At 40.4% G+C, this 11,267-nt stretch overlaps 1 protein-coding gene across 1 annotated transcript in view; it reads right to left on the bottom strand.

Annotated features, from left to right (window-relative positions):
- The window catches only part of LOC126419582 (transmembrane protease serine 9-like), a 112,780-nt gene extending 111,308 nt beyond the window's left edge, over positions 1-1,472 (bottom strand). The window contains exon 1 of the mRNA XM_050086769.1: positions 1,107-1,472. Within this exon, the coding sequence (XP_049942726.1) occupies positions 1,107-1,472 (366 nt within the window). The remainder of the gene's footprint in view (positions 1-1,106) is intronic.
- Between the last annotated feature and the right edge of the window lie 9,795 nt (positions 1,473-11,267).

The raw sequence follows: 11,267 nt of genomic DNA on the forward strand, positions 1-11,267 counted from the left end.
GTTGGAAAAAAGTAAATAAACTGTTTATTATTTCAAAGGTAATTGCCAGAACTGTTAACACATTTACTTTACTGTGTGACAAGACGGTCATTGCGGTCATGGTGAAATGTCTACGGTTGCTAGGGAATCACGGTAGTACCAAGGCGTGGACCTCTTCGTCCGAAGCGGACCGAGATCAACAGATGTCTCTGTTCAGAACTCTGCAAATGTAGATATCACATTGGGAGGGATCGGCACGGATGTGTAAAGTCTTCCCAGCGATATTGGCAACATGTGTATCCGTATTTTATTGAAAAGGTCATTCGGAGGACGCTGTAGAAGCTTCGCTGGGAAGCCCTTACACGTCCTCCATAAAGTCCAACCTCTCCCGACTCGATTTTAACGTTTTTGGAATCCTGAAGAAAGACATCCGTGGTCATCGACTTGTTTCGGACGAAGAGGTGTTCAACTTAGCACAGTCATGCTTCCGTAGACAACCGCGAACATTTTCCTTTAACGCATTGGTTGTCGTGTCGACAGTAGGATAAATGTTTCTCAGCGATTATATTTGAAACAATAAGCAATTTACGTACTTTTTTCCCAACTCTTTCGTTTTCTTTTGTCCACCTTTTGCAACAATTTAGGTAAGTCAGTCGAACAAGACATGATAGAGCCATTTCACAAGTGCAAGCAATGGGAAATAAAACTTAATATGTAAAAATAATTTGTTTTCCCTCGTTCATTCATTGGTGTCCGACAGTTAATTTACCAAGAATCAAAGGAATAGCAACGATTGTCTAAATGTAAAAGTGATCATTATTCGTCGTGAATGAAGCAGGCGGAGCTACAATGTCATATAGAAACCGAATTGATTGTTCCTCTTTGTGAACTGCTGACGGGAATATTCCACTAGCTAAGTGTCATACGCCAGTTTGTAGAAATCGGGATACACTGTAGCTACTGGGGAATCTTGGCTGAGACTTTTTGAGGGCGCTACTTTATGTGGAATTCAGTGTTGCTTACTCTCTGGATTGGAAAATGTGTCTCACTGTATCAATACTTTGGCGATATGCATGGTGCCTACGTATCACAGACTTATTTCTGAGGTGTCAATTAGTGCCGCTCACCTGGATTACGGAAATGTCGTAGTCTATTGTCTCGCTGTCGTACTGTGCGTGCATGTAGCCAGAGGACGCCTGCAGGACGGATCCTCCGCTCTCGCGGACCGAGCTGCCGACCCGGAAACTCATCCAGGACAGAGCGACGCCGTCCACACAGTGGGCCGCCGACAGCACCCAGCTGGAGCTGATGATGGATCCTCCGCAGTTGTGCGAACCCAACTTCTGGAAGGACACCTGCCACGGGTAGTCGGCGATGTCGGCGTTGGTCCCCCCAATGATGCGGCCTGAGGCCCTTGTTCCCCGCAAGGCTGGGGAAGGCAGGGCCAGGGCAGAACCCAGCAGGCACACCAAGAAGAGGGCGAGGCGCTGCATTGTGGTAGCGGCGGCGGTGACTCCCCGCAGCTCCCTCCCAACACTTTATATACCATCTGATGTGCAGATAAACAGCACAATATAAATTTCGTCATCCCACTTGAGCTAAATCTCTGTCCTTGAAGATGTGACAGCCAGCGTACTTCACTCAGTGAGATAAGCCAAAGCGATACAGTGCTAGCTTAATTTCGATACAGGTCTTGAGCAATTACTTCTTGCCCATGATGAAGGTGTTTCTTTCACAATGGAGACGTAGATGAAGCTGTCCAAAATTTACCCACTCGACGAAGTTGGGAGATAATCTCTATGTGCTGATTGTCTGTGCATCTGTCATTCACAGTTTGCTGTGAATGCTCTACAGGAATGTTGGTCATTGTGTACATGAAAAATAGAATAGAGAGGTTTCCGAGGTGAGAACATTTCTGACCTTGGCACTTGGAGTGTTAAAATAAAGATTTACAGTAAATCGCAAGTTGAGGGAAGTCGGACATGCCTCCAGATGTGGGCGCGCTATTAGCTGTAACCAGGCTGTCAAAAACTAGGTTATTACAGTGGGTCATGCTCTGAGGTGATCGGGCACTGTTCATGGCTATTCGCTCGTTTAATAGGGACGTTAGTCTTTGCGGCATCCATAAGCGTAAAGATAATGGTTTCACACTGACGACTGTGAGTTCCACCATAAGTTGTTCAGTCGCCTAGTAGGAAAGGCTTGTTTACCTAGCGCAAACAGACAGATTTTCTTTGAAAATTATGAGCATTAATTGTTGACGTGTCTTTTGTAGGTGACTGATCAGCACTTGGGCTTTTCTAATTTCATACATCAGATACCAACTTAAACGTGAAACTTGAAATTAACTTGTTCCTCTCGAACGGCTTCAAGGTTCCATTGATCTTGACTTGGTAATCCAACGGGCGGACCATTATCAACAATAACACATTACAGCTAATACATTCTCGAACTTAATACAGAAATTAGTGGTCACCCACTGCATGAAACCAGCTTTCATCCGAGAGCTGGTCAAATACTGCCGATGACATATTCTTCTATGAATAGAATTATAAAGGTATTCTTGAAGTCCATTTGTCAATAATAGCAAACACCTAACACTACTTGCATAGCTTCTCATCGCAGTTTTGCTGTTGTAGCAGTAGCATTTTAACTTCTCCACAGATCACTTTCACAGGAATGCAGAACATTTCATGATATTAAAATACAGTTGCAACAAATATAACATAGTTCATATATATATTCGGCTGCAGCCTCATACTAAGAACGATCACATATTCGCTTGAAGACTTTCAGTAAAACATATAAAACCTAAAAAGGAATGGCCAGATGAGGACTGAAAATGTAGTCTCTCGGCTACTATGTAAAACAGCGCTACCTCATTCGGTTTAGCCGGCCGCGGTGGATGACCTGTTCTAGGCGCTTCAGTCCGGAACCGCGTGACTGCTACGGTCGCAGGTTCGATTCCTGCCTCGGGCATGGATGTGTGTGATGTCCTTAGGTTAGTTAGGTTGAAGTAGTTCTAAGTTCAAGGGCAGTGATGACCTCAGATGTTAAATCCCATAGTGCTCAGAGCCATTTGAAGCATTTTTTTTTTCAATTTATCCATAGTCCACACTTCAAAGAAGTTAACAATGTAAAAGACTAGTGCTACACTGTTTGTCCATTTCTCACTTACACTCACTGCACACATTACAGACACTACACTCGCGTCACATGTACAGTATAACATTAAATACATTATCAGCTGACGACATGGCCAAAGCGAAGATGTTTAGTTCCCAGGATTCATTACTGCAACATCCCATTTGCTAGACTGAAAAATTAAGCCAGCACCCCACTATAATCGTTGAGATATTGAGGTTGGGAATATAGTTAGGTATAGAATTATACATTTTCTAGAACAAAAAATCGTAGCGTAAAAGTGTTATGTGAAATGATAGATAATTTATCATCATTGTCATTGTTATTTACATATCACATTCCAGCGATTAAATGTAGCTATAAAGGTAACTTTGTAATGAGTCGGAAGGACGTGGGATGATAGGCACCTGTATTGTAATTGAATATAAGGCAACAAATTTCTTGTGTTAGGCATTTTCTCAGCAGCTGTATATAAATTATGGTACACTTGTATAAGTGTAGCTACACTTGTTCTGATAAATGTTTCGTTTTGAATGCTGCAGATATTTCGTTTATCTTGTGTACCTAAAGGCGTTTCTACTTGGCTAGAGGGCATCTCCAATGGGCGTTCTGAAATACGACACGAGGTTTTGGTTTGCACATACAGGTTACCAAATGGTTCAAATGGCTCTGAGCTGGCTGAATAGGTCAGGTGTCCACTATACGCAGGAGGCGGCTACACGGGTAGCAGGGGCTGTGTGGCGTGGACTGGGCGGTTTTTAGGTTAGAGGGTGTCGGGAAAACACAAGATGAGATTAAGTCACAAAGGGTGCTGGCTGAACACAGGAAGAACGTAGATACAGGAACCATTGGTATAACAGTTTTAAATTGTCATAGCTGTGTTGGGAAGCTACCAGAGCTCCAAGCGCTAATAGAAAGCACTGATGCTCAAATCGTTATAGGCACTGAAAGCTGGCTAAAGCCGGATATAAGCTCAGCAGAAAATTTTGCGAAGAACCTAACGGTGTTCCGAAAAGATAGGCTAAACACGGTTGGTGGTGGCGTGTATGTTGCTGTTAGAAGTAGTTTAACTTGTAGAGAAATTGAAGCAGATACTTCCTGTGAGTTAGTATGGCCAGAGGCCATTGCTGGCAACCTGAATAAAATAATAATTGGATCCTTTTATCGAACTCCCAGTTCAGATGATACAGTTGCTGGAAGGTTCAAAAAAACTTGAGTTTGATTTCAAAAACGTACCCGACTCACACGATAATAGTTGGTGGTGACTTTAATTTACCCTCGAGATGTTGGCGAAAATAAATGTTTAATTCCGGAGATCCGCATAAAATATCTTCCTAAACTGTACTAAACACACTCTCTGGAAATTATTCCGAGCATTTAGTTCATGAGCCCACACGAATAGTAAACGGTTGTGAAAACACACTTGGACTCTTAGCAACAAATAATCATGAGTTAATAATCAGAAACAAAACCGATATAGAGATTAGTGAACACAGAGTTGTCGTAACGGGATTGATTATTGCAATCCCCAAATCCTCGAAAAATAAGCCAAAAATATACCTATTCAAAAAAGCAGATAAAAATTGACGTCTTCCTGAGAGACAATCTCCCTCATACCAAATTAATAATATAAGTATAGACCAGATGAAGCTTAAATTCAAAGAAATAGTATCGGCAGAAATTGAGAGGTTTATACCAAATAAACTAACAAACGACGGAGCTGATCCTCCTTGGTTCACAAAACGGGTTAGAACACTGTTGCAAAAACAACGAAACCAACATGCCAAATTTAAACAAACGCAAAATCCCCAAGATTGGCAACTCTTTACAGATGCTCGAAACTTAGCGCGGAGTTCAGTGCGAGACGCCTATAACAGTTTCCACAAGGAAACTTTGTCTCGAAACCTGGCAGAAAATCCACAGAGAATCAGGTCGTATGTGAAGTATGTTAGCGGCAAGAAACAATCAATGTCTTCTCTGCCCGATAATAATGGAGATACTATCGAAGACAGTGCTGCATAAGCAGATTTACTAAACACAGCATTCCGAAATGCCTTGACAAAAGAAGACGAAGTAAATATTCCAGAATTCGAATCGAGAACAGCTGCCAACATCAGTAACGTATAAGTAAATATCCTCCGTATAGTGAAGCAACTCAAATCTCTTAATAAAAGCAAGTCTTCTGGTCCAGACTGTGTACCAATTAGGCTCCTTTCGGAGTATGCTGATGCATTAGCTCCATACTTAACAATCATATACAACCGTTCGGTTGACGTAAGATCCGTAGCCAAAGACTGGAAAGTTCCACAGGTCACACCAATATTCAAGAAACTTAGTAGGAGTAATCCACTAAATTACAGGCCCATATCGTTAACGTCGATATGCAGCAGGATTTTGTAACATATACTGTGCTCGGTCTATTGACACATAGTCAACATGGGTTTAGAAGACAATGTTCTTGTGAACCACAACTAGCTCTTTATTCGCATGAAGTGTTGAGTGGTATTGAAAGGGATTTCAGATCGACTACGTATTCCTGGATTTTTAGATAACATAGTTGTTTGGAGATAACTGCTTATAATTAATTATTCAAAATGACAATCACAATCGCCAACTGTATTCAACCCGCGATGGGGTCATCTTAAGGGTACTTTACACTGTAAAGTTATAATATTAGTAAGAATCTTTAGTGTTAGCACAAGATCCAACACCCTGTTACGAGTGGAGGACGAAATGCACGCGTTTTAGCTCACGCAGGCTGGCGTGAGGAGGGAAGAACAATACTGACGTGAGGTCTGGAACATGACAGGGAATCAGAAATCAGAAAGAGGACGTAATTAGTTTGATACTTAACTTTAATCCATTAATGATGAATGTCGCTCTTGACGGTACATGATTCACAATATTATATGTTCAGAATACATTCTTGAAGTAATTATAGTAACTGAATATGGCGCCTTGCTAGGCCGTAGCAAATGACGTAGCTGTGGTCTCTGCAAATGAGACCGTATGTAGGCAGTGAACCATCGCCAGCAAAGTCGGCTGTACAACTGGGGGAATCTCTTTAGACTAGACCTGCCGTGTGGTGGCGCTCGGTCTGCAATCACTTATTGTGGCGACACGCGGGTCCGACGTATACTAACGGACCGCGGCCGATTTAAAGGCTACCACCTAGCAAGTGTCGTGTCACCGCAGAATCTTATGCAGATGAAAGGATGTTTGTGTTTAATTCAGACGCTGCTCCATATACGATCAAAGCAGGAAGAGCCCTCCAAGTATTTTATCCTAATTTGATTCATGTGACGTGCTTTGCTAGTGGACTAAAACGCCTTGCTGAAGAAGTACGTTCAACGTTTGTAAATGTAAATGAACTGTTTTCATCCACGAAGCAAGTATATCTAAAGGCTCAGGTTCGCATCAAGACCCAAAAATAAAAATTACAAAGTGTGCCTCTACCTCTCGAACCAGTGGTAACTCGGTTGCGTACGTGGGTTGAAGCTGTGTTGTTTCACAATGAACATTTCGAGGCCATTGGAGTTGCAGTAAACGACTTCGATAGTGCAGAGGCTTTGGCAGTTTGCCAGTGCAAGGAAGCTTTTCATGATTCCGGTATGAAAATAGACATTGCTGTGACTATCTCTCATTTTTCCTATATACCTGCAAGTATTAAAAAGCTTGAAAATCAAGGTTTGGAGTTGAATGTAACTATTCAGTTAGTAAATAAAATTGTTCTAGTGAACCTCTCGTTGCTGGAAGTATTCCCAAGAAAACTTAAAGAAGAGTTTGAATATATTTTAAACAATACTCAAGCCTTTGAACCCTTGTGCCTAATTGACAGTTTTATTATTGTGATGCGTGAACTTTTACCAGAATCAATAAATACCAACATAGCACCCAAATTCAAATACTGCCCAGTCATCTTAGTTGATGTAGAACGGTCCTTTTCTACTTCATCTAAGCCTATTGACATCTTAATTTTTAGGTTTGATAGTGTTTTCCTGACTTCATAATCTGTGATTGGTAGTAAAACCATTGCACTTAATGGAAAACTATTTACTGGTATAATATTTGTTTTGGGGGATCTTTTCTTATAATTTACCTACAATGTTTGAAAATGCTCTTTCAACTTATTTTCTAGATGGTGTGGAACATTTATTACTATACGTTCATCCCCTATCAGTACTGCATTTTGTTTTTTGTTTGTCTCTCTCTGTTTTCTGTTTAATGACATTCCAGACAGCTTTGCTCTTATTCTCTGCAGTGTATATTATTTTGTCATTAAATAATTTCTGTAGCAGTAGCCACACTCCTATAAATATCTACCTGTACCCGAGAGAGAAGTTTGAGAACTTTGTTTCATTATGACTGTTTTTATAGAACTGAGATAGATGAGGGTTTCGGATGACAGAGTAATACCTGCTGTTACCCATCTGTTTGTGCGAGACACTCATACAGTTTTGGGTACTTTTGGAAGCGTTTGCTGAAAGTACAGTTTGAATAATATAAAATTTTCGTATTTACATTGGTTTTTCTATACACTTCAGCCAAATTTCGATTTGCCAGCTCTCTTTAGATTTATTCTAAATGTCAGCTGTAGGCTCATAGTTTAGAGATATTTCCCGTACCTGATTTTATTATTATTATTTGGCAGAGATGGCCTCAGAGTCCAAAATATTTTCAGCTATATCATACTTAGTAAGTGATGCTTAGTAAGCGATGCTAGCTTTGTAGTTACCTGAGGGATATATTTGTGATGATAATACTATATTTCATTTGTGAAATTTGTGTTTGTGTTTCCAGACAAAATTAGATTGACTTTAGTAGCTGAGACATTATCCATCAATTTATGTAAAGAAAGAGTATGCACTACCACTAAGTGATCGGCATACAAGCATTGTGGTTAATTTGTTATTCATGTGTAGCCCTGTAAATTCCCAGCTAATATATAAAAGTTTTTGCCTTTACATACTGCACTGTGCTTATTTCATTTATGATAGCAATGCATGTTCGTACAGCTATACGTTTCCCCATTCCCTGATTAAATTATACGTTGGTTTTCTATGTGTCTGCAACAGTTCTTAGAGATACAAATTAGTGTGCAGCTCAGAAACAGGAGCTCCTCTTAAGATTGCTACATTTTATTTTTTACTGATTGTACGTTTTGACAAAAAATTGTTTACTTTATGAAATGTCCTATGTTGTTTTTGCCGGTGGTTTCTTTTTCTTTATGTAATAGTGTATATGTGTCATTTGGTGTATCAGAAGCTTTCTTGTGAGTGATTATCGGAGATCTCATTAAACTGTTTGAGATACTCTTTAAGCAAAAGAGCGTTTTGTCTGGATTTGTCATCAGAAATACTAACATACAAAAAAAAAAACACTGCCATACGAAAAGTATTAAACCATGTCTATGCCACCATTATTATACGTGTCGTAAAATGCCTGCGGCAATGACGAACCAATTCTGCTATTCCAATGCTCTGGACAACTAAAGACACACTGTTGTATTGTTCATTACATGAGTACGGAATGACATGGAACATCATACAGCTTCTGAACTGAAGATAGAGTATTCGATAGCCCATTCGGTACACAAACGGAGATATTAATTTAATAGTCGTGGTAGACTGGAATGCGATAGAAAGAGATGGAACAGAAGACAGTCACTGGAGAATACTGGCCCCATAGGTGGAGTCAGAGAGGACAAAGACTGAGTTCAGAAATAAATTTCAGCTAGTAATAGCGAATACATCGTTTGACAATCACAGGAGGAGGATGTGTACTTGGGCAAAGGACCAGGATGAAACAGGAAGATTTCACCTGGATTCACAATAGTCAGACTGAGAACTGACGTCGGACACTGGATCGTAAGGGCAACGCAGGAGCAGTTACACACTCTGATCACAATTTAAAAATGATGAATAGCAGCCTGAAGCTTAAGAGAGTCGTCAGAAAGAATCAATGCTGAAGGAAGTTAGATACTGAAGTACTGAGGAATGATGAACTTTGCTTGAAGTTGTTTAAGGCTCTAGATATCGCGTTAATGGATAGCTCAGTAAGCAGAGGACTGAACGTCTGTGACAAGGTAATCACTGAAGTTGCATAGAAAAACACTGGCACAAGAAGATATCTGCAAAGAAACGGTGGATAGCAGAATAAATATTTCATTTAACTGACTGAAGAAGGACGTGCAAGCATTTTCAGGGAAAGAAGGAATACACGAATATAAGTGATATTGGAATGAAATAAAAAGAAAGTGCAGGGAAGTCAAGGCGAAATGCCTGCAGAAAAATGTGAAGGCAGCGAAAGAGAAACTATTGTCTAAGGATTCAGAATAAATATTTCATTTAACTGACTGAAGAAGGAAGTGCAAGCATTTTCAGGGAAAGAAGGAATACACGAATATAAGTGATATTGGAATGAAATAAAAAGAAAGTGCAGGGAAGTCAAGGCGAAATGCCTGCAGAAAAATGTAAAGGCAGCGAAAGAGAAACTATTGTCTAAGGATTCATGTAGACTGTGTAGACAATGCCAAACAGATGTCGTTGAAATTAAAAGTTAGGCACCAACAAGAAAACTATAGCGGGCTTTGCACTGGTAAGTGCAAAGGAGAGAGCGGATAGGTGCAGAGACTACAATGAATGACTTTTGTAGACGAAGGACTAGTCTGTTAACGTACGAGAAGGAGAATGTGAGTCGTTATGGAAGAAATAGGGCATACACAGAGCTTCCTAAACTGTTCAGTCACATGCGGCAGAAAGAATAGATAATATCGCATCAGAGTTTCTAAAAACATTGTGAGAACTGACAATAAAGCGCCTATTGTAGTATAGAGCCTATGAAACTGGAGAAATCATCAAACTTCCTACAAAATGTCTTAGCACAACTGCAGATATATAGTAGAATGAAAAGTAAAATCGTGGACCTTTAAATGGTGTTTAGCTTGCATAAAAAAATTTAAAGGCACAAGAGACTTAATCCTGAAGTCGTGTTTGATAAGGGAAGCAAGATTTCAGAAATACCAAGACATTGTCATATAAGTTGATGATCTATAAAAAGCGTTCGGCAACGTAATATGGCGAAAGAGAGTCAAGATCCTCATGGTAGTGGATGTACGTTACAGGGAATGACGGGTAGTATACGAGGGTTACTCCGAAAGTAAGGAACGATCGGTAGCGAAATGGAAACCACAGTGAAAATCCGATGACGTTTTGCACAGGTGTGTTGAGTAGTGTCTCTGGTATTCCCGTCGATCGCGTTACGTCGTTCTTTTTTAGTTCTGAGCACACAGGGAGCACATAAAAATACCTAGAACAATAGCGTCTCCCGCCAAGTACGAAAGCCTGGTGACAAACTTTGCCTGAAGCTATGCAGCCAACATTACATAATTGTCGTACGTTTCCTTCTTCCAGACAATTCTCAGACGCATTCTGCAGCGGCAAAGAAGATGCTTCTGCATCGTTTTCAATTGGAAATATTTCATTACCCACAATACAGCCGGTAGTTGTCTCCCTCTAAGTTTCATCTCTGCTCACATGAACCGTTGGCTATGAATACAACATTTTGGCACAGACAACGAACTGTAGGCCAGCGTAGAGAATTGGCGGAAAGCATTGGCGGCTGCCTTCTATAACGAGGGTATTGGAAATTTGGTACAACGCTACGACAAACATCTAAATCGGATCGGTGATTATGGAGATAAGTAGCTGGAAGTTGTAGCTAACTGTTGCAAATAAAACAGTTTTCATTTTCACTGTGGTTTCCATTTCGCGTCCTATCGTTCCTTACTTTCCAAATAGCCCTCGTATAATACGTATAAGAACCAAGGGCGAGTGATATTAATGGAAGACCATGAATTAAATGCTGTAATAGGAAGGGGAGCCAGACAGGGAAGCAGCCTTATACCCAGACTGTTCAATATATATATCGAAGAAGCAACGACGCAAATAAAAGAAAGGTTCAACAGTGGGATTAAAACTCAAGATGGAAGGATATCAGTGACAAGACTCGCTGATGACATATCATCAGTGAATGTGAAGCCGAATTACTTGACCTGATGAAGGAAATGGACAGTCTAATGGATACAGAATATGGATTGAGAGTAAAATGAGGTGAGAAGAACGAGATGAGGAACTGCAGAAGTA

This window comes from Schistocerca serialis, chromosome 9 (assembly GCF_023864345.2).
Source record: "Schistocerca serialis cubense isolate TAMUIC-IGC-003099 chromosome 9, iqSchSeri2.2, whole genome shotgun sequence".
Classification (NCBI taxonomy): Eukaryota; Metazoa; Arthropoda; class Insecta; order Orthoptera; family Acrididae; genus Schistocerca; species Schistocerca serialis.